General features: G+C 37.6%; 1 protein-coding gene across 3 annotated transcripts in view; it reads right to left on the bottom strand.

Annotated features, from left to right (window-relative positions):
* Positions 1 to 25,572, bottom strand: part of kank4.S (KN motif and ankyrin repeat domains 4 S homeolog) — a 76,727-nt gene that overhangs the window by 30,987 nt on the left and 20,168 nt on the right. For all 3 annotated transcript variants that reach the window (XM_018260769.2, XM_041561383.1, XM_041561382.1), the window contains exons 2-3: positions 10,060 to 10,146; positions 4,536 to 6,176 (exon numbers count right to left, since the gene is read on the bottom strand). In XM_018260769.2, coding sequence (XP_018116258.1) covers positions 4,536 to 6,176; positions 10,060 to 10,075 — 1,657 coding nt within the window. In that variant the 5' untranslated portion in view covers positions 10,076 to 10,146. The remainder of the gene's footprint in view (positions 1 to 4,535; positions 6,177 to 10,059; positions 10,147 to 25,572) is intronic.

Genomic DNA, 25,572 nt, shown 5'->3' with positions numbered 1-25,572 from the left:
TAGTGTACTGTTTTCATTGCAATTACATTTACCAATAACTTTAATATCATTAAAAACTAACACATAATGGAATTGATAATGGATATTAATGGGCCATGAATTGATTTGATAATATGTGATATGATAATAATAATTGCTTTCAAAAATATGATAATTCATATAAACTTAGGGTTGCCTAACTGGTAAAATAAATGTCAAGATTTATCTGCAATGTAGCTGCTGGTAAATTTGTAATCCCTATTTATTTGACCCCTGGCCCGCCTCTGAACAGCCCCATTCCTCTTGCTCCCTTACGTTTGTATGCCCCCAAATTGGCCTACTCACAGAATTTGGACCTCTGTCCAGTCCTGTCTATGCAACATCACTACATTACACTACAATGTCACTACCACCCACCCTCCTATATCATAACTTTAGCTGTTAAACTGTGATTGAGCATATCCAGTGTCGGACTGGCCCTCCGGGAAACCAGGAAAACTCCCGGTGGGCCCAGGTGTCTGTTGGCTCTTGTGTGGCTAAACATTAGGCCTATTTCATGGCCATTCCCTATTTCTATGAGTACAAAGATGCTAAATAGATAGAATAATAAATTATAGTATGTAAAGAATAGAGACTAGGAGAATAGAGGTTGAATGAGGAGAAGAAGAATAATAGTACTGAGAGTGGGCCCCTGGTCTAAGGTTTTTGGGTGGGCCCCTGGTCTAAGGTTTTTGGGTGGGCCCCTGGTGTCCCAGTCCGACACTGAGCATATCACACTTTAGTATACATTAATTAGCGGGAGATGAGTTATAGTCACTTCTAACAAACTTAATAATGGACATCTAGAATATTTAAAAGAAGTGTTTGGGTATCCAATCATGAATACACATTGAACATATCATAAAGTCAATGGTAAGCACAGATACACCGGCCAGTTATAGCACACAATACTCCAGGATAACCTAATGTTATATTTTAAATAAAATATATCAAATACATCATTTTGCAAGTTTTTCAGACAGCACTTTTGCATCTCTGCTTATGAAGAAATTTGGTTTGTCAGCCAAAATATAGTTGCTTGCAGTTTTGCTCTTTTTGTTTTGAACTGAAGATATATTGGATGCCAGTGAAAAAATCTATGTGTGGGTTTGTCTGTGTGAGAGGTGTCACTAGCGGAGCCCTAACAAAGCCCAGGGATTCAGGTAAGGTAGGTACCTGAAGATCCCATCCCTAGCAAAGATGTGGATAATGTTTCTGAAAACAAGCACCATCCCAGCCAGAGGTGTAAAATTGTAAAGTTTGGCAGGTATCTGAAACATGCCCACCTCCTTAATGACAAGTAAGAGATGGAAATTCTTTAGTCTACAGATTTATCAGGTTAAGGGTTGAGGATCTATCAATTTAAGGGTTGAGGATTATATGAACATCAAATACACATTCCTCCAATTTATTATGCAAAGTTTTTGGACTTTTGAGACCTATGTACATATCAATGTCACCCATATGAAGAAATTCCAGGCTTTCAAACCATCAATTAATTATAGATAGTACAAATATTCCTGGAACTCTATCCTTATAGACACATAGATCTCTATACACCCATTTATTTCTGATTGGTTGACTGAGAAATGGCATGGCACAGATTATGCAAATGCTAGGGCTGTCATGCAATAATAATGGCAGAAAAGAGTGGTGCAGGATGCCTGATCAATAAATTAAATGCACCACACTAAATGTGTAACAGTCCATCTAGAAAAAATAGAGATAAGGGAAATCTCCAATTTCACACCAGTGTAAGAGTGTATACTATCCAATGAAACATGGTGATGTGGTGTGAGCCTATGAGTAATTGCCCCAACAGACATTACTTTTAGGAATCTAATATGCAATAAGAATGCCTGAAGCAAAACCTAGACATCTATGCAGGCAGAATAAAGTAAAGAGGGTTGATAAAGGATTCCGTTTATGCAGGCATCTGATATCACATCATTTTAGCACCAGACACATTCAGCTTTCCTATAGAAATACCTGGTTTTATTCTTTGAATTTGACTTTTAAAGGGATCCTGTCATCGGAAACATGTTTTTTTCAAAACACATCAGTTAATAGTGCTACTCCAGCAGAATTCTGCACTGAAATCCATTTCTCAAAAGAGCAAACAGATGTTTTTATATTCAATTTTGAAATCTGACATGGGGCTAGACATTTTGTCAATTTCCCAGCTGCCCCTGGTCATGTGACTTGTGCCTGCACTTTAGGAGAGAAATGCTTTCTGGCCAGGGCTGGAACTAGGGGTAGGCAGAGTAGGCACGTGCCGAGGGCGCAAAGCTGGGGGGGCGCCAGGCATGTACCTGCTCTGACGCCTACCCCATTGTCCGGTCCCGTCTCTCTCCGACTTGCACGTGTATATTTTTGGAATTGAGCCTTTGCGCACGTGCGCACAAATTTTCGCGCAAGAGTGCACTTTCGCGCATGCGCACCAGGGCGCAGTTTCGCGCAGTTTCGCACATGTGCGCCAGAAACTGCGCTCAGCCGGCGCCGTACCCGGCCAGGTTGCCTAGGGCGCCTGGCTGGGTTGGCCCAGCTCTGTTTCTGGCAGGCTGCTGTTTTTCCTTCTCAATGTAACTGAATGTATCTCAGTGAGACATGGGTTTTTACTATTGAGTGTTGTTCTTAGATCTACCAGGGAGCTGTTATCTTGTGTTAGGGAGCTGTTATCTGGTTACCTTCCCATTGTTCTTTTGTTTGGGGGGAAAAGGGAGGGGGGTGATATCACTCCAACTTGCAGTACAGCAGTAAAGAGTGATTGAAGTTTATCAGAGCACAAGTCACATGACTAGGGGCAGCTGGGAAATGGACAATATGTCTAGCCCCATGTCAGATTTCAAAAATTACTATAAAAAAATCTGTTTTTTCTGAATTTAAAACAATTCAGAAGAAGAGAAACTTATTGTTAAAAATGGAAATTGTATAACACAAATTGTAAAGCAAAAGTGCTTAGAACAGCACCCTGACTACTTTTATATCAATTTAAGGGGCAGATTTATCAAGGATCGAATTTCGAAGTAATGGGAGTTTTTTCGAACTCCCATTACTTCGAAATTCGAATAAAAAAAGACTAATTGATATAGGCTGTATTCAAATAGTTCGAAACAACGTTTTAACTCATTCAATCGAATTTGAATCTAAGTATTTGCCCAAAAACCTTTTTTTTCATATAGGTTCTAGGAGGTCCCCCATAGGCTAAAACAGCAATTCAACAGGCTTTAGATGGTGAATGGTCGATTGATAAATCTGCCCCTAAGAGTCCTTGCAAGTCTGGTATTAGGTGTACACAAAACAGGAATAGGGGAGCCAGTAAAAATGACTTTATAATGAGCTCGTATATATTTAGACTAGATAGTTTAGAACGGCAGCATGTTATATTTAATGAGACCAGTTTTACCAAGACTCAGTCCTCCGACTACATATCTGCATCTGCTCTGTGCCATTAGCCTTTCCCAGTCAGAGATGGAAGACATGATTCTGTAACAGCTGCAGGGCCTGTTTTGGATATTTGTTAAGGCAATTTCTGCATAACTTCAGGGCAATGTCTTGTTATATACCTGATTAAATATAATGTGTATAGTATGATTTATAATCATCCTTTTCCTTGAATGATAACATAGTTCTGCTGGTGTTTATACAGAGCAGTCTGAGATAAATTGCACAGTTATTTTACAGCCATTCCACGACTGGACTCACATCCAGGATGACTTGTTTTTCCACAAATGGCTTATTTTACTGTAGCTCAGAGAGCTTGCTTATCTGGGAGGGCTGGATTTGCAATCACACTCCCTCAGATGGATGGCTGCAGTGTGGAGGTTAAACAAACATCTCGTTGCTACACAAATCACTGAACTGTCAGGTACAGTAGGAGGGATGGATTGAGCTGCATGATTTAGCTAGTAATGGAGTTAAAATAAATATAAACTATAAACGGCATAGAGACCTATTTCTAATTTTGGATAAGCATGTTTTTTACCCACACTGCAACACTTTCCCCAAAATCCCAGTATCACTGCAGCAGTGTTGCATTGTGCTGCAATTGCATCCTATGCTTCATAACTAACACAATTGAGTCAGAAGCAATTGCATGCAAAGTTTGTTGCATTATTTTCGGTGGTTGGCATTATTATGTTTTCTGCATGTGATCCGCTGGACGCAAGTTTGTAGTGCCCAGTGACACAGTCCACAGAGAGGGAACCCTGGAATTACCACCAGTACTTGCACTCTAATCAGAAGTGGAAGAGGAATTAACAAACCAGCACTGAGAGCAACTATATGGAAGAGAAAGGAGTGTCTTTGGTTGCAATGAATGGTGTCAATGTGCACAACAATTCACGTTAATTTTTGCCCAACCTCAGTTGTATCTGCCGTCATAAATGTGCCCTAGAGAGTGTTGCTTAAGGGAGAAAGGATAATTATGGTTACATTTCACACTACAACAATCCAGAATCCAATGCCATCTGTGGCTGTCTGTTTTAAAGCAATAACAAAATCTGTGTATACCCTACCTTTGTGATGGTTCTTCATCTTAGAATGACTTCCCTCTGGTGCTGCTTGAACTGAAGAAGCTGACGACAACAGATTGAGAGAATTCACTAGTTGATTCTGGATTGAGCTCAGTTTGGAGGCCGGCTGTTTAATAGCACTAGCTAGATCTGGATATCCATGTTCTAAACATGTCCATTGTTCCTGCAAAAGGTCCTGAATTCTTTTGACATATTGCCCTACAGAAGCATCTATTGGTGTTTGGTCTTCTGTGATGCACACCCCCAATAATGCCTTGTCAAGATTATGACTCTGTGAAATATGTGTATCCAAATGCTCTTTCTCAACAGTAATGAAGCTTGGTGTGGCTTTCTTTATGTCCATGTCCAAATCTGAAGTAATATTAGGCTGCACTTCAGGACCTGCCATTACAGCAGGATGATCTGAGTCTATCATCATGCAGAAATCATGTTTCTCATCTAATGTTTGCTCAAGGACAGTTGCCATGTTGTCACTTTCCAATGACTGAGTAACAAATGAAATATTGTCAGAAAAGCTTTTGCCCTTTTCTTCATCTTTTGGTGGCAGCTCTGTATTTACTGCAATATCTTTGTACTCAACGTCTTCCTTTTGTCTTCTACTGATCATTTCTTCCAAAGTGTCTATTGTGTTTTTCAGTCCAACAATATGTAAATCTTTTGCCTTCATTTCATCCTGTCGTCTCTCCAGGATTTCTCGAAGGTTGTGGCAATCTCTTGTACTGTCATCTAATTGTTCTTTGAACTCTGTAATTTGCTGTTTAATTGCCAAAAATATTGAATGACTTAAACTGGTACAGCCTAAATCACTGCCATTCTCTCCATTTCCAGTTATAGCTTCAGGTTGTGCTTCACTTTCTGAAATATTCAGTTCAACATTCTCATTTTCCTTTCTGTAACTAGTTAGCAGTTCTGATATTGATTTTAATTGTGTATTCAACTTGCTGTTTTCCCCTTCCAGTTCTGAGATGGCCTTTTTGAGTTCAGCAATAGTTTTTAATTGTTCCTCAAGATCTTTTATCCTTTTGAGTGCTGCTGTGATTTGGTCCTCAGAACCTCCATGGCGTGAGCCTTTCAGACACTGTATTGTGCTTTCACTGTAACTGTTTGCTGATTGTGGGAGTTTGAGGTATTGGTTCTCCTCATACTGTGTTGTGCTTTGTGGAAGAGCTGCTGGCATACTAGATGCCCTCACAAACTGTGGCCTATCTGCAAATCTATTGAGATCTTCTGAAACAATATCACCAATATGTTTCTGGGTATCAAATGTATTATCCTTCTTTCTATAGTTTAAATCATGTATATATCTTAACCGCAAAGATGACTCACTTGCAGGTGAAATATTGCCTTGTGCATCAGATTTGTAGCTTGAAGGACTCCAAGTTCTGCTAGAGGAGGAAATATAGGATTGTGACCCATTGTCTGGTACACTAAAATTTCGTGGCAGAGTGCTGAACTTGGATTGTTTTGCTCTTCTGTGTATGTGTATCCTTTTAATGGTGTTTCCTTTCTCAATATCATGCACGTATTTAAGAAAGTCAAGGTCTAAGTGAAAGCCATAAGGTGTCTCCACAGAATATGACATGCGTTTTTCCTTCTTTTCCGCTTTGGATAAAGTGTCTTCTCCTGGAAAATACCAATACTTGCAATAAATGTCTTGAAATATAATTTCTGGGAATGTTTATATACAGTAGACCTGATAAAGAATCTCAGAATTAAACAATACTTTTGATCATATCTATATTGAAGCTGGGCAAATTTAAAAAGGAATGGATAAATAGCTAAACATACTACCTATTCTTTCAACTATGGATGAAAAGACATTTTCATAGGACGGCTACTGGCATACAAAGTGTGTTCTATTATGTTATCAATGTAGTTATTAGTGTTTCACCATTGATCTGATGAAAGTATGGTTTACATAGGCAAACTCCATATGTTAGAAAGATGGACAATTTAATAAATATATATATAGAAATTATAATGGAGCCTTTATTGGATTAAGATGGAGAAGCTACAGGACGAAGTTAAGGTAAGAGGATGCAGCCGCTGCATCTATCCTCTGGAACTATTCATTTTTTTTAATGATAACCATTGAAAACATATTTATTAAGCAGTTTGGTAAAATCATCTGCTTCTCCAGATGCGGTATAGAGAGGACATACTTCCTGAAAAATTTGAATACAACTGAAATATATATATATACATTTTTTAGTTCTTGTGCTTATTACTGTACAGCATAATTAGCTTTTTCAATTACTAACAAAGTTCTTCTGAAATCTTATTACAGAAGGGATCATTAAATAACCGCTGCTTAAACACACACGAGTGCTAAAGTAGCAATTTATCAATTTAGCATAATTGTCCTAAAGCACAAGCATCTGATAGTTTAATAAGTGTGTAATGCAAGCTGCATACATTTTATTTCCTCTGCAGAAGAGAATTAAAGACTTAATTTGGGCCTTTACAAAACTGCAACTGAGCTGCGTAAAAAGGAGTTTTGCATCTCCTGTAGAGTTCCGATATCTTGTACTGATAAGATCCAAAAAGAATGAAATTGTCTGCAAGTTGTCTACAATTATGAAGTTGGATAAAGAGATCTCTATATGGACATAAAGGAGTAATTTGAATGCCTCTGCACATAATTCCTTAAGTGACAGTTAAAGGACCAGTAACGTCAAAACGGGTGACGATTCACCTTGCTGCGATTGATTTCTCCTCCCTGGCTATCTCCTATAGAAGGCAGGGAGGAGAAATCGAGCACTGCACGATGGATCGTCGCCTTGACGCCTTTACTGAAGAGGAGCCCAAGAGGAGAATTGGTAAGTTATTTTTTAATAAAGACTTTGCAATTTTAAAGTTACATATGTCTTGGTGTTTTTTTACGTTCTATACAAACATACAAACAAATTTTTTTTAAAAAAATGTTGACGTTACTGGTCCTTTAAGGCCTCTCATTTCCTTTAAGGTAACTTTTATGATGTTATAGAACGGCAAATTCTAAGCAACTTTTTTTCATTATTTTTTCATTATTCATCAGTGGTTTTCTTTATTTCTTTTTTTATAGTTTTTATAGTTATTTGCCTTTTTCTTCTGACTCAAATGGGCGTCTCTGACTCCCTTCTAAAAAAACAAATGCTCTGTAAGGCTACAAATGTATTGTTATTGTTACTTTTCATCACTGATCCTTCTATTCAGGCCTCTCTCCTATTCATATTCCAGTCTCTTATTCAAATCAATGAATGGTTGTTAGGGTAATTTGGACCCTAGTTACCAGATTGCTTATAATAAAAAATGAAAACAAATTACAAATTGTCTCAGAATATCAAAGGTGAACAACCCCTTTAACATGCAAGGCCATGTAAACAGTTTGCAATGTTTATGGGAATACTACCTCATATTGTATATCAGTACAAACATTCAAAGGCAAATTAAGATCTGCATTTTGGGTATTGCAGGCAAATAATCTGGGTCAAGGTAAAATTTCAAGAAATACTAATGCACCATTGGATATTTTCTACGAGCACAAATTTCTTCTGCATCCCTTAACTCCTAATTTATTGTGTCCACAAATCATTCCTTGGCTACATATTTGCTGTTATACTTGTGGTTATTAATATCAGCATGTTGGTGCTTTTGCTGCCTATAAAGAATGTTTTAGCCATTGAGAAAATGTAGTCTCTTCTCCAGTGTCAAGCAAGAAATGAATTAGGTAATTGCAAAAGTCAAATATACATTTTACATGTTACACTGACTTAATGGGATTACAGTATGCACCTCATCGACAGTACCTCAGAAAACTTGCTCATTTATGTAACACTATTTTGGGCTATACAGGCCAACGGGGTTAATTACCAGCTAGTGCACTAGAGCATGGTTTACACGTGACTCTAACACTTCAGGCTAGGGCCTTCACTACATGGATGATTGAAGGTGTGGTGTAGTGTAACTACAACTCCCACAGGCTACTGTGCAATAAAACAGGAAAATACTGGACGCCAGGAGGTCCTTGCAGTGAAACTTTTAATTGTCAGAGACAAATGATCCACAGGGTACTTACATTGGCAAAGAGGCATTTGCATAATATATGTAAGCACATAACTCACACAGAGCTTCAGAGGCAGATGCAGGTGCATTCCCTGAGGATGTAGTCAAGGCAGTACAGCATACCTCCAGGCAGAAATACCTCACACGTGGTCTGGATCCCACCCAGTGGAGTGGTCAGGGAGGATAACCTAAAGCCTGACATCCTATCTATTGTGGCCCCTTCACTGTAGGCAAATCTTACAGCCTGAGAAGCTACTCCCTGCCACACCTCCTTGTTAGAGCACAAAGCTGCTCTTTCTCTCTTACCTCTCTGCCTTACTCTCCTAGAGAGTCTATAATATTATATTCCTGCCACTCACTAGCATCTTTCACCGGGTCCCTGCTCCCTGGCTTATCTCTCTAGAGGTACTGGTCCCTCTAGAGCACATGGCTTTTCTGGGCCTTGCTGTACCCAGGTTCCCCTGGGCACACCCAGCTGGATCAGCATCCAGAAGTGAAAGAGGAAGAGCCACCCCTTCACATTCACTATAACAGAGTGTGACAGGATGTGGTCACAACGCCTCCTGGCCAATAGCACAACTATGCAAATTGCATCTAGCTACATGGGCCTCTGCTAAGCAACTAGGGAAATCAAGAAGTGCAGGGAATTAAAGCCATAGGGGCACATGAACCATATGAGTCCCTACCTTTATTTACAGCAAAAGTTCCAAAATGGTTGCAATCAGCCTGAAAGAACTACAAACCAGATTAAAATCTCAAAACAGCTTTGGATGTACAGCGTATGAAAGCTTTTCCCTTTATTTCTATGTTGAAATTAATCTACCGCAAAATGTAGCAAGGATCAATAAATCTATTAATGATTAGCTGTTAAAGAGAACAAATGCTGCCTTCTGTTGCCTGGAGTGGAATTCTGCTCAATGGGCCAAGTAAGTGTTATCTCCCTCCTGCTACAACTGAATTGTTTGCCAATATTCCTCAGTTTTTAATGATACATAAAAACTTCTCCTATGAATAATTACTGCCAATTGATAATTTTGTGTTACATGTTACACTACACAAAGTTGTAGACACTAAATGATATTATAACCTTCTAACACTTGATTTATCATATTTTATAGCACAGGACATAAGCAGTAATTAAATACTATATTGTTTACATGCCAAACAGTGTTTTGTATTTCTCTCTATGTCATAGAGAATAATGAAGGTTTAGAGATACTCAGCCTCTCTCTTTTCAAAATGCCATATATAAACATATAGGCATACTTTCTGGAAAAACAACCTACTGGCAGCCTTTATTCTATTATGGGGCCTTTCTTAGCATCTATCTGTCAATATGTCTTCAAAACAGTTGCACGTTCAAGAATGTTCCTCTTTCAGATACAGTTATACACAAACTTTTTAATAGTTTATGTGTTAACCAGCATGTATGTAAAGTTTACTGCAATGACTTGCTACTCACCATTTGCTTTCTCCATATTTAAAAATGTTCTGAAGGATTCATGTGAAAAGACTCATCCAGGGATTCATGAGACATGGAATAGTGAACCTGGAAAAGTACAAAAAACAAAGAGTTAAAATAGCTCCATATAAAACTATAGGGATGCACTGAATACCAGATTTCATTGAGAATTCAGCTGAAGCAAGACTTTTTAGCAGGATGCTGTCTAAATGCTGAGTCCCTGGAAAACCAACTGTTGTGTTTTGGGTAGCCGAGGTTGAGAAGAGTATAACGGTGCTTTATTAGCAGAGTCATGCAGGCATTACACAACAGTAAGCTTTCACTTTTAAGCTACCAGGAAGTATGCACAGTATAAGTATGAGCACAGTAACAGTGACATCTACAGGCCATTTGTATAAACACAACACCAACCTTTACTATGACGTGCCTTTATATGTGCCAATTTTATATGTACTTGAGGGGATTTTGCTCATTTCTACATGCAGGCTAGAGGCTGGATTCAGTTATGGATCTGTCAGTTTCTTTTGTATTGGATTCAGTATGTCGCCTAAAAATATAATTGTGGTTTTGGTGCATTGCTAGTAAAATGATGGTGTCATTGCTAACAAAGACAAGAAGGTAATAGCAGTATAGCCCTTATATACATATATATAAAGTACATTAGGACAGGTATTGACACAAGAGTCAACCAGGCCCTTGGTTGTGAAGAAGCGTCTTTGTGGTGACACTATTCCTTAAATTGGGAATGTGGGGGGAGAGGGCTGGTGAATAGTATTAATACACAGACGCTAAAAGCAGCAGCGCTCTCTTCTGGAAATATATGAACTCTGCTAAAGACCTTGCTGCCTCTCCTTTTCACCTCTTTCCTGTCACTTGGTATGTTGATACAAAGAAAAGTCACTTAACAACTGTAATAACTTGTTGAAATATTCTGTACCCTCTATATATATGAAATTATACTCTCTCTATTAAAAGAGAAGGAAAGGGTCTATTTACTTGGGGGTGCCAAAAGCTAGGAACCCACAATTGATTGTATATGCACCAAATCCACTCTTTTGGATTCGGCCAAGCCCCCAAATCCTTCGTGAAAGATTCAGCCGAATCCCGAACCAAATCCGAATCCTAATTTGCATATGCAATGGAAGGTTGAAAACATTTTTTACTTCATTGTTTTGTGAGAAAAACTCACTGGATTTCCCTCTCCGCCCCTAATTTGCATATGCAAATTAGGATTCAGATTCAGTTCGACCGGGCAGAAGGATTCGATCGAATCCAAGTCCAGGTGAAAAAGGCTGAATCCCGAGCCGAATCCTGAATTCGGCATCCCTAATATACTTACCTCACACCGCGGTCTGGTGCGCCTATCAGCAGAAAACTGCACCGGCCCTGGTATTCTTCCAGCAAGCACCACAAAGAGATATCGGCTTCTGGTTTCTCGCTGGAAGAACCCCCGGAACAGTACAGTTTTCTCCAGCCCAGGGTGTCAGGTAAATATATTTATAAACACTTGGGGGTGCCTAACTTTTGGCATCCCCAATTAAATAGGCCTTTCCTTCTCCTCTCCTTTGATTTATTATATCCATAATATATCTACCTCCTCACTCTATGGACTTTGTGAATGATATCAAAATAATTTTATGCAACGCTAACAGACTTTTTGTTGGTCTTTTTTTTACCAGAATGAATTGTTTGTTGATGTTGTTATTGTTTCACATGAATTTATAGTGTTTTAACAAACTTTTGTTATTAGTTGGCTGGTCAGTCACTTTTCTAGTAAGGACTAATTCATAATTATTGAGAACCCAGTACATACTTATAGATTGTTTGTATACTATGCCCTAGTTGGATATAATTGTTGCTAATTGGTCCATAGCAACGCTGGGTTCTCTTTCTCACTGCATCACCTCTATTTTTATTATTATTATCCAGAATGCTTGGTCCTGGGATTTTCTGGATAAGGGACCTTTCTGTGATTTGAATATCTCATTTCTTAGACACTTGCACAGAGTGTAAAGGTGGCCATAGACATAACAATTACAATCTTTCTTGGAAAAGATATTTCCAAGAAAGATTGTTTGTTTCAATACAGACATGTAGAGCTCAATCGTCAGATATACAGGTTGAAACAATAGAATTCTAGCTGTATCTGACGATTCAATGGCCGTTCAAAATTTTTCCGTCCAGACCGAGCGACAAGCCAACAGATATCCAAGTCTTCTGCCGATATCGGTCAGCTCTTTTCCCACCATACACGCACCGAATATTGTACGAAAATTTGTCAAATTGGAGCTCATTGAAAACGAAGTAAGCAGGTTAAGGAAAGTGGAGACCTGCAGCAGTCACCAGATGGCTATTTTGTTATTCTATTAGTTAGAGAAACTGAGTTTTGTGATATCTATAAAGGTCATTGGAGTAAGAATGAAGAGGAAATAGGGATAATGGCACTGATGACCATAATGAATATAAACAATGAGGTAAAGCAATACAAGAACATGTTGGAATACGATTAGAGTTGATTTAGATGTTCATGTCAAGGGACCCTGATGATAGACTTATGGAGAATATTGAAAGCGAAAAGAAAAAGGAGAACTATACCCCCAAAATTAAGCAACAGTTTATATCATATTAACTGGAATATATATTTACAATTATATACAGTATTTAATTTTGTATTATATAAAAATATATATATTAGCCCTTTTACACCCTTTCCCTTGATCCATCAGTTTATGAAGGTCTGTGTGCTGCCTCCGAGATCACCTGACCAGAAATACTACAACTCTACCTGTAACAGGAAGAAGGGTGGGAAGCAAAAGACAGAACTGTGTCTGTTAATTGGCTCATGTGACCTAACATGTTTGGTTTGTTTGTGTGCACCGTGAATTGTAGAATCCCAGGGGGCAGCCCAAAATTTTTAAAATGGGAATCCATTTAGGATTACCCAATGGCACATATTAATAAAAAATTGATGTTATTATGAAAATGGTTTATTTACATGAAGCAGGGATTTACATATGAGCTGCTATATCTTTTATACAGACCAATTTGTTATTATTTTCCTTTAAATTTTTTTACATTTACAAACCTACAAACCTCATCATCCACATTTTTACAATCATTATTAGAAAATTGAGTTTGCTGTAGCTGTCTAAACTGATGCGATTGAATAAGCGAAGTTTCTATCATTTTATCAGTAAATTGATGTGCCCAGTAAAGCTAAGGTCAATACCCAATCTATACATGTATTCATTCAGTGTAGCAGCTGAATGATCAGCATATCTCCACGCATGTACAAAACTTGCACTTTTTGTGTGTTTCTTAGATAGCAAGCTCTTGGGAAGACATGATTTCTTAGCTTTAGTATGTGTGCGATGCATCTGTCATTATAGTGTATTAGCTACCTTGTTTGTTTTACCCTGCACTTAAATGTCTCTCCATGAGGTGTGATGTAGAAATATGCAGCAGACATAAACATAAATGTGAACATTATCATCAAAAAAGACCCCAAGGGAGAAGCAGAGCTAGGGATTTAGTAAAACAGCAGGCTGCATCCTAAAATGAAATATAACTTATAAAGAGGCAGCACTAATATTGGCTAATCACAAGCTACGTGTTTGCAATGCATTACAGTGCTGAAACACAAAAACACGGCATAGGAAAGAAAATAGTAATCAATATATAATCCAAGCTCAGAGCCAGAGATTATTACCATTTACATACCTTCCGTAACATTCACACATAAAAGACATTTTACAAGGCAGTACTGAAATGAGATGCAATTACTTGCCTGTGCATAAACACAATCCAAGCTAAAAATGATTAATGGATGGGAACATTATAAACTGCTCGTTAACACTGAGAACCTCAGTGTTCTAGAAGCTGTCATTTTCTTCTGCATTGCAGCAAGTGGCTGGTGAAAAGGAAAATCCCCAGTGGGTAAAAAAAGTCTGCAGTCGAGAACACGTTCCCATTTCACATGACAATGTTCATACCTATGTATGTGCCCTGGAAATGCAGATGCTTGGTATATACCTGACATGGAGCTTTGTTTCCATTACTGCTCAGTGGCAGAGTGTGTACAGCAGACAGCAATGTGTAGTTTCCAGCTAATAAAGGGCTTTGTCAGGTGACCAGCAACCTTGACAGTAGAGCAAATAAAAGATTTTTTGGGGGGGGGGGAGTGGAATACAAGAACAAACGTTTAACTTGCTTTATATTTGTAGCATCAGATTTTTTAAACTTAATATTAGTTTTAGAAACTTGAGAAAAAAAAGTGTTACTGTTACTGAGTGTGCTGGTATGTGAGATAAGATATAACTCCAGTAAATAGAAGACATGGTGTATGATTTCACCATGTAAAAGTTGCCTTGTTTAATGGTTAACTGCAAACACACAGAAATCTTTCCTACGACTACAGTATGTTTCAAACTGTAAATTGTTAGGACAAAAAAAAAAACCAGCAGAGACTGCTTGCCTGGCTTCCAGTTACCACTCTGAGCATTAGTATGCAGAAAACATTCTTTATTTTCCTTAACTCCCTCAAAGTAATATACTGCTGGCTCTATGTCGGAGAATGGCCGGGAGCAATATTCTATCTTCAAAAGAGAATGTTCTGAATAGAAAAATATAATATAGGCTTCATCCATCTATTCTAACCTCTGAGAGACTGGGAAAGGATGTGGTACTGTATGACTAACATGGCCTTATACTGTTTTTGTATTCAACTATTCAACTTGTACTTAGGTCCTCCTCTTCAGCTCCTCTGCTGGATTTAGCCACAAGTCCAGCGGCTCCCCTAAAGCTGTTGCCCTAGGCACAGGCCTACCCTGTGTGGTCTGAACACAAACTGACCCTCTGTGGTATGGAACATGTAGTATTATGTTACCATTATGATAATCATTATCTACATGACACTAAAATGTTTATTTAAAGATAAACTGCCTCTTGGTGAGTTGCTGGTTGTGAGAGCAACTTTCCCTTTGGCAAGTAAAAACCACCAAGTGCATGGGATCTATAGTTGGGGATCCAATCAGCTTTCTGTCCTGGCTGTGCTTTAAAACCCAGGGGGAGAGGCTTAGGGGTATATTTATCCAAAAGTGAAGTAAGAGGTCGCCACAGATTTTGAAAGGCGTATTTATCAATGGGTGAAAGTAAAAGTTTGTTAGTTAGTTAGTTCATTTACGTATCAATGTTATTGGCCCAGGAGTTGGTGACCATTTCCTGTTAAACTTAGATATAGTGCTGGGAAAGAGGTGGCACTTCCTTTTTGGCTTCCACCTAAGTACAGGGAGGATGTTGCTGGGAGCCTGGCATGTAGGCCCAGTAAAGGAAAGGACCCAAAAGTAGCCTGGCTCTTGGTGAAGTCGGCAAACAGGGACCCCCATGAAAGAGGTGTAATTAGCCATAGGCTTAGCTTTCTCAAAATACAAGGTCTGGAGATAATTTACCAATTAATTATTCATAATTAGAATTAGTACAACAGAATGTGACCTATTAGAAAAAGCCACATATGTGTAGAAGAGAGATTCTGGGAAACATGAAAAGGGGCCGGATTTACATAGTGGGCACCCCTAGGCCCACTGCCGTTTGTCACCCCTGTCCCCACTCCTTTATTCGTGCAAATTTTCATCATCTGCACTGGAGCAATGGGGACATTTAAAAAATGATTGTATCTCCAGCGCATCCCCAGTGTTTTTGAATCAATGTGGGTGTGTTTGGACAGCATGCCGCCCCCCTAAAATCCTGCCGCCCTAGGCCCGGGCCTAGGTGGCCTTTCCACAAATCCGGGCCTGAAAAGGGGCTGTAGATGGGGAAACATTATTTAGTGTAGAGAATGCATCAATGAACCACCACAGCCTTTGCTATAAACTGACAAAATATTGGGTACATCATTGGTGTTCAGTACATACAAATGAAAGCCCATGTAATGTAGGTATGGTATTTAATTAGATCATATGGTTTAAATACTTTCACTCACATTAAAATACATATAGTAGGATCACCCTAACATAAAATGACACAAGAACACCTTTTACTTCAGTTGAAAAGGCTCTGCCATGGACTATGGAGTGACTACATGCTTCAGCAAAACTGTCATACTTATGTGCTATATGCAGTATATATCTGTATCGCTAAAATATTATTCAGATCACCCTTTGAGATATGTGCTGTGCTTGTTCTTTGACTGAGGGCCACTAAGTCTTTATTTGCTCACAGTGATTTATCTAATTAGTGCCCAAAGCACTGCACAGCTCAACACTCCTCTCATTAGCCTGAGCAACAGGATCATCTATTAAAATGTGCTGGTTGCCGGTGGATTCTACTGTTGCGACACACACTTGACTGTAATATGATACATTTGACTGCTATAGCCTTTCATTTTGTTCCAGGAAATATATATATATATATATATATATATATATATAACAAAATCGTGGATGATACCCGCACTCCTTCACATGTAGTTTTTGCCGGGTGCTTGGTCAAGTTTAAGTATATAAAAAATTGTAGAAAGGACCAGCACTCCGTTTTCCAAAAAAGTTCAATGATTTATTCAAAACTCACAGTGTGACACTGTGAGTTTTGAATAAATCATTGAACTTTTTTGGAAAACGGAGTGCTGGTCCTTTCTACAATTTTATATATATATATATATATATATATATATATATATATATATATATATATATATATATATATATATATATATATATATATATATGCGTACACATAAACTGTAAAAATAGGACCTAAATGAGAAAAAAATAAATTGTATTCATTATTTCTTAATGTTGCTGAGTACCTAATATTAGTGACTGCAGACTTATAAAGTGTACTCCATCTCCGACAGATGAGCCTGTGATTTTGGTGAAAGCATTCCATTCTGCAACTGCCCACACGTATCGTGATACAGTGGCTTATTTAAGTTGTTTTTACTGTTACTGAATTAAGTGTTATACATGAATTTCAAATTTCAGACAGCCATCTAATAACTTGTTGAGCTTACACCTCATACTCTCCTTATACCACTTCATTATAATGTTAACTGATCCATCTTGCAACATCTAGAAAGAGTAATATATCACATAGGCTCAGGTCTCCCTAGTATCCTTTGTTACTGGTTGGGTGCCAGTAGTGATTCAGTTATTATATCATAAATGTATATAATGTAAGGGGGGGGGAATCAACCCTATCAACTCAACCAGCTCAAATGCAAATGGCTTCACATGCCAATGGCATTTTTAAAATGCTTGGATACTGACATGGACAGGGGTGTAACTACAGAGGAAGCAGACCCTGCGGCTGCAGGGGGGCCCAGGAGGTATTGGGGGCCCATGAGCAATTTCAACATACAGTATATTGGTAAAAAAGGACAAACTCAGGATATGTTGCGGGCCCTAAAATAAATTTGCTGTGGGGCCCAGTAACATCTAGTTATGCCACTGGACATGGAGTAATCAAATCTTTTCTTAGCTAAGAAATTTGCATTATAGATAGTACTGATTCATATTAAAAACAATACTGTATTCTGCGGTACATAAAGGGGCACATTTAAACTCGAGTGAAGGATTAGAATGAAAAAAAACGTTGAATTTCGAAGTTTTTTTTGGCTACTTCGACCATCGAATTGGCTACTTCGACTATGACTTCGAATCGAACGATTTGAACTAAAAATCGTTCAACTATTCGACCATTCGATAGCCGAAGTACTTTCTCTTTAAAAAAAACTTTGACTACCTACTTCGCCACCTAAAACCTACCGAGCACCAATGTTAGCCTATGGGGACCTTCCCCATAAGCTTTCTAAGCAATTTCTGATCAAAGGAAAATCGTTCGATCGATGGATTAAAATCCTTTGAATCGTTCGTTTCAAAGGATTTAATCGTTCGACCAAACTATTTTTCCTTCGATCGTTCGATCGAAGTAAATCCTTCGACTTTGATATTCGAAGTCGAAGGATTTTACTTTGATGGTCGAATATCGAGGGTTAATTAACCCTCGATATTTGACCCTTAGTAAATGTGCACCAAACTGTTCATCATTCATTTACCTTTAAATATGTATCCACATACAGTTAGTAGGGGTTATTTACTAAACTCCGACTGCAAAAAAAAAAATCACGAATTTTTCGGGAATTTATTAAACCCCGAGGATGCAAAAGTCAGAATCAGAAAATCCAGCATCTCAGACCTGACCTGTCAAGGTTGCATATAAGTCAGTGGGAGATGTCCCAATGGGTTTTTTTTATGTGCGCTGGGTTTCGTGCAATACCCCAAAGTTTTCGGGCAAAAATCGGGTGAAATATTTGAAAAAATCATGAAAATCTTATGAAAAATTTTAAAAAAATCATGAAAATCTGATTTTTTCTTGCAAAGCGAATTTTCACGAAAATGTAATAATAAATAAGCGCAAAAAAACAGAGCAGATTTGATCTGAGTTTGTAGCAGAATATATTGAGATAAATTCGGACTTTGATAAATAACCAACTTAATGTATCAGTTTGATCATCAGGTGATATAGTAGCAATCACTTAAGATAAATGAGTATAAACATGAATGCATGGATTTTATAGCCAGTGAGAACAATGGATTAAATAAATGTAAATCTAGGAAACCAAAATCCAGTCCCTTGTGCAAACCTAATTAGGAGGGAAGAGAAAGTCAGCAAAGAAAAGCATTTAATGCAGTTCCAGAAATAGCTGCGGCCTCCCTGGGAATATCTGTTAATTAACTTCTTTTGGCTTTACAGGAAGTAAATTAATGGATTTAAAACATGTTGAATGGAAAAAACAGCAAAAACAGAGCAGCAGTCAACTATTCTAAACATGAACAATACAAAAACACATCTGACAGTTTATGGAAGGGATAGGCAAGAACTTGCATACTATTAAATCATCAAAATGATCCACCAAGAAGGTTTAATGAATCTCTAGGCGCATACCAAATGTGTACATTCATAAAATATATGGCATGTATTAATGAATAGTATAAAGGGATTATTTACTAAAATCTGAAAATGTATCACTATTTACTTAAAGCCACTTCGACCAAACTCCCGTGCACATTTTTACTATATTTATCAATAAATTTACCCGAAAAAATCTGGTGCGAGAAAAGACTTGATAAATTTGTTTTAAAAAATCCAAAATGTACAATTTTTTCAGATTTGATGCCCGGAAAAACCTGATTTTTACAGATTATTGTACGAAAACCACAAATTCTTTGGATTATTGTATGAAGCACGGATCATAATATATTCCACTTGTAAACGGGACATCTGCCATTGACTTGTTTGAGATGGAGTAATTTTTATTCAGACTTTCAGCAGCATTGGGGTTTAATAAATCATGAAAAAGTTTTTTTCCTCCAAAAAATGGTGTTTTCCCGTTCACACATTTAGGGGCCCATTCACTAAGTTCGAGTGAAGGAATAGAGGAAAAATAGTTAGATTTTCGGATGGTTTTTTTGGCTACTTCGACCATCGAATTGGCTACTTCAACCTTCGACTACGACCTTCGACTTCGAATCGAACGATTCGAACTAAAAATCGTTTGAATATTCGTCCATTCGATAATCGAAGTACTGTCTCTTTAAAAATTTCTTCGACCCCCTAGTTCGCCACCTAAAACCTACTGAGGCCAATGTTAGCCTATGGGGAAGGTCCCCATAGGTTTTTCAAGTTTTTTATGATCGAAGGATAATCCTTCGATTGATGGATTAAAATCCTTCGAATCGTTCGATTCGAAGGATTTAATCGTTCGATTGAACAATTATTCCTTCGATCGTTCGATCAAACGAATTGTGCAAAATCCTTCGACTTCGATATTCGAAGGATTTTAATTCGGATTAATTAACCCTCGATATTCGACCCTTGATACATCTGCCCCATAGTGCCCGATCAGCAACTACTATATCTTGTGGATTTTACTCATTTAAATATTGGTCAATATTGAACCAGACACATGAACACGTATCAACATTTAGCAATAGTGTGACTTCTGGTGGCATCAGCTATTTCTGAGAGGCTGTCCTATTATCAGCATGATCTGCTTTGATTTAGTAGTAGCATCTTGTCACACTAGAATTGGGGGTCACCAAATGCTTGTGTCTGCATGGAGATGCAAAAGCTGGAGATGAGAACCTAGATGCATTAAATATTTTAACAAAAAAACTTTCTACAAGCAGAAAATTGTACTTTGTTGGCTGCTTCACAGATATGTATATAAGCACACTTCAAGTTAAAGGAAGCAGTGCACATAACAAGAATACACAGTCAAAGGAATATTCTTTGCAAATTGATTTGTATTCATTTATTTGCTACAAAGACAGGAATGAGATCTATAAGTGGAGCTAACTGTTATCTGTTAACTGTTATAAGTATAGACTTCAAATAAACTAGAAAATGGGCAAACTTTTCCTATAAGGAACTAATAAACACTGTAGTACATACCTTTGCCAGAGGCACTCGTTCCCCAGCCTGCTTTTCATTTCAGTAAACAGCAAGTCAGCAGGCTCTCTCTTAGAATTAAAAGAACTGACACATTTCAAAAGAACCATTAATACTCTAAGGCAGGGGTCCCCAACCTTTTTAAACCATGAACCCCATTCAAATATAAAAAGAGTTGGGGAGCAACACAACATGAAAAATTCCCTTGGGGTGCCAAATAATGGATGTGATGGGCTATTTGGTAGCCCCTGTGTGGACTGGCAGCCTACAAGAGGCTCTACTTGCCACTTTACTTTTTTTATGCAATTAAAACTTTCTTTCAAGCTTGGAATTCAAAAATAATCATGTGCTTTGAGGACCCTGAGAGCAACATCCAAGGGGTTGGAGAGCAACATGTTGCTCACAAGCTACTGGTTGGGGATCACTGCTCTAAGGAGAGAAACCCTGTACAGAGACTTTGGTTAGTTGATGTCATACCATGTTCATATAAGACCCATATAAACGAATACTTATGAATGAAAGGATTAGTTCTCTCTAATGTACTTTAAAATTCAGACAAATACCAAATAGCTGTCAAGTTTTTGAACATTTGAGAGTTTGAAGTCTACATTTTATAAAACTAAAAATGGTGAAAAACATTATTATAGGGGTCATTTACGGGAGCAACATTAGTTGACGACATTTGTTATAGGTACTTGCGTACAACGCACCACTTGCTCTTCTGCATAGATGAACTTGGCGCTGGTGCATCAGTAGCGCCTCCTTTTGCAAATTATGCACAAGTGTGTCTACTGACGATGGGGAAACCTTGAAGCTACTAAAGAAGCACAAACAGATGTCAGTTTGACACCAAGTACCTGTGCAGTTTCACAGTTGTGCCCATGTGTTACCAGCAGTGTATGTCATGGCCTGAGAATTTCTAAATATATTCAGTGGAAGAGATGAGAACAATGAAGGTCAATGTGACCACTGTTTGAAGGTCAATGCAGGTCAATATGACCACCCAAAGTTTGTTTGTACCGTAGCTCTAATTATGCTTGTTTCTCATGGTGACATTTTGAAGCTCATGTATTACCAAGTGGCTGACACTAAACCTCCCTTTTCCATTTTTGCTGACCAAAGTGTCACACATTCCAAGTAAAACGTCACACTTCCACATGGAAAACCAATCCAACCAGTCCATCTTCAATTTATAAATGGGTAATTTATCAATAAAATGAACATATATTATACAACAGGAATCCTATTTTTCATCCTATACATCCTATAAATGTGTTGAGTATGATGAATGAAATCTGACCCATTTATCTATTCTATGTAGTTTATCTGCCAAACAAACAATAAATTGCCTAACTGGACCTTGAGTGGAAAGACCTCTTGATGCCTAGTATCGGTAAGGGACCTGTTATGCAGAATGCTCAGGACCTGGGGTTTCTGGATAATGGATCTTTCTGTAATTTGGATCTTCATACCTTAAGTCTACTAGAAAATCATGTAAACATAATAAGGACTAATTATATCTTAGGTGGGATCAAGTACAAGGTACTGTTTTATTATTACAGAGAAAAAGGAAATCATTTTTTAAAATGTGGATTTTTTGGATAAAATGGAGTCCATGGGAGATGGCCTTTCTGTAATTTAGAACTTTCTGGATAATGGGTTTCTGCAAGACGGATCCCATACCTGTACATATAGCTCATATAGCTCATAAAGCACATTTATTCACATGTGAAATGTAACAGTATATTGTATTTAAATAGACAAACACTGTTTTTATATTGGCATTACTAGCCCTTTAAGCTGCTGATTGAGGTTTCCACTGTTTAATTATATGTTAGGTCTGAATTAATATAGAACCCCTTATTTGCTTGGTTTTAAAAAAAAATTTCAACACCACATGTCAACCCTTTTTTCTAAGCCTAAAATTGAGCAACACTACTTAAGATACAAGGCAGCTGATTAGAATAACCAATTGGTTAGTTCTGGCTTGGGTCACATTTTTTTTAGTGTTAATGCCCAAATATTTTCCTGTTGCTTGGCTATTCCTACTGTAATCTCTCTTTGATTGCAATGGGAACTGCTTGCATACTTTTTTTTGTATGTGAAGGTATTATAAATACTTATTTTGCATCCTATACCAGAAAGCTGGTTTTATGTTTAGTTTATCTCTGTTAAAATAAAAAAATTATGTAGATTTCCATCATCTTATATTGTGTGTACATTCTATAAAGTGTTATATATCCAACTATACAAGAGAAAACCACACTTTATTACATAAACATGCTTATTCAGTGTAAGACTGGGATGCCAGGGGCCCACCAGAAATCTTAGACTTTGGGCCCACTTTCCAAACTATTATTCCTACTTTCCTCACTCAACCTCTTTATTCTTCTAGTCTTTTATATCTACTTATTATTTCCTGCCATTAAGCATTTTTCCCCATAAAGAAATAGGGAATGACCATGAAATAGGCTAAATGGTTAGAAGCATGAGGTCCCACTGACACCTGGGCCCACCAGGAGTTTTCCTGGTATTCCGATGGCATACCTCCCAACTGTCCTGTTTTTTTTTGGGACAGTCCCGATTTTGACAGCTGAACCCGCAGTCCAGGATTGTTACTGAAATGTCCCAATTTTCTCTTTGATCTGCACTGAACAGCCAGAAAAAGATACAAAGTTTCTAAAAATTATTTGGCTTTTGGCAGAGAGACCAGAATATGTGGCAAGTGTACTTAGATAACAATTTAAGATAAGCAAAGAAACAATTGTAACAATTTAAGATAAACAGGTCTCTTGGGGAAACTGTGACTTGCAGCTTAAAGGCCAATTCACCTTCATTACTCAAAACTCAAATAACACTTAAAAACGAACATACGAATTAGGGGTGAACATGGTAATTAGGGAGTGGGATTGGCCACAAAAATGGACGTGGTCAAAAAGTGTTGCTGCGCTGCAAATCTTTTTGTGCCTCTTTCTGTTTCCAAAATGTTGGGAGGTATGCTGTGGGCCAGTCTGACACTGGGCTTATTTATACATTACACAGTATTTTGATTTGTGTCCGTTTGTGTCATTGTAACATGACATTCTGAGAGGTTAGTTTATTTGAAATGTAATTCTTCTTTATGATCTTAACATCCAATACAAAATGAATATTTCTTAAAAGAAAGAATTGTCGGTAGGAAAGGGACAAACTTAGCGGATTTCAATATTTCTCCACTGTGTTTGTAGCTATTATAGTTAACAAAAAATATTACGTAACTCTTTAATATGTTTGTTAATTGCTCTTCTTTAACACATTTTATTTACTTCCATTGGGTTGAAAGTCAGTGCGCATCCCCTCCCCACTCACATGCAACATTTTTATGGATTAGAGAGTGACTGTTGAAGAAACATACCCCACTGTCCAAGCCCCCCTGTCCCCTCCACAACTGCAGGCTCTGCTTCTTCTAAAGTGAAAGGAATTTATTTTTTATTTTATTTTTTTTACATTTTCACTTAAAGATTCAGATGCATAGCAAAGTCTTAATTACAGTTACAGAAAATGCTGAAAAAAAATATAAAAAATGAAAAAAAATGATCTTACTATTTAACGCTCCCTCCGCTTGTAACAAAGAGCTTTATTAAAAGTATATATCAAATTATCAATGGAAATTAAATGAATGGTCAACTAATAACAGAATAAAAATAGTAAAGTTTACCCTAAACGCATATATTGTACATAAATTAAATAGACGGAGAATGAATCTCTAGCTTTGTCTGATAATTAAATGTTTCCACATTTTTAGAATCCCATATGTAAGTTGACAGTTGGCAGAGGCGCTGCTGCCATCAAGCAAGTTGGTGACTTTAAGAACTGAAATCTAATGTATCAATTCAATGCAGCTTCTCCTTGTTCCTCCCCCATGCTAAAAAGTTAATCATGGGGGGACAAGGAGGCACTGGAAATGTTGTCTCAGGCAGCACAGAGGACAGAATCACCCCTGTATATGGAATTGCTTCCTGGAGACAAAGAGATCTCAAAAGTGATAAAATATCTTTCAGAACAGAAGATTCTTCTTTATTGTACATGATAGGAACCACAGAAAAGCAGTGGGATATTGTATTGCAAATCTCAACATAATTGCCAGAATCCGCTAACATCAAGCAAACTCTCTACCTGACGGCAGCAGATTTGGTTGTTGTGAATGCTTCTGGCTAGCAATCAGCACTAGGGTTATAAACGACATGGTCAGACAACCCTGCTGTACCTTTGTGATTAGGTAAACGGGATCAGGACTGTCATCTGGAATGTCATTTGTACCGTCATTAATGGAGAGGCTCTCAGGTGCCCAGTAATACAAAAACACTTTAGTTGTCCTGTAATAGGGATGAAAGATTACAGAGAAAGACAGGTAGGAACATAAGTGTATTAATAAAACCGTATGTTGTACTTGATCCTAACTAAGATATAATTAATCCTTATTGGAAGCAAAAACAGCCTATTGGGTTTTATTTTATATTTAAATGATTTTCTAGTAGATTTTCTAGTATACTTAAGGTATGGAGATCCAAATGATGGAAAGATCTGTTTTCTGGAAAACCCCAGGTCCGGAGCATTCTGGATAAAAGTTCATGTACCTGCATTTTTCGCTATTTTAAACTCAATCTCACAAACAATAACTTATGAATGTCAGACTTTATTTCTGTCAATTGCTTTTGGCATGGAGAAACCATATATTTGCAGTGTTCAGATGTATCGTTTATAGTTTCCCTTTAAAGTTGCCTCAAGGGTGCATAATATTTGCACAACTGTGTCTATTATACATTTGAATTTTGTGTCCAGCATCAATGAACTTCTTACAGATCATATCTGGTATTCAGACAAGCCCCACAGCTGCATAAATACTTGCAAGTGTAAAGACAGATTTATAAACAAGGCATGACTCATCAAAACCCAGGAGTTTCCTGTCCAATTCCTTCAACAAATATCAAGAGCCTTGATCAAAATTTACATAACATGGTCAGAACCAAATTTAGATCCAGAGGAAGAAAAGTGGTGATAAGGAATTAATATATATTTTACTGGAGT

This window comes from Xenopus laevis, chromosome 4S, assembly GCF_017654675.1.
Source record: "Xenopus laevis strain J_2021 chromosome 4S, Xenopus_laevis_v10.1, whole genome shotgun sequence".
Taxonomy (NCBI): Eukaryota; Metazoa; Chordata; class Amphibia; order Anura; family Pipidae; genus Xenopus; species Xenopus laevis.
Note: the sequence above shows the minus strand (reverse complement) of the source record. Positions and strands in the feature narration are given on the sequence as shown.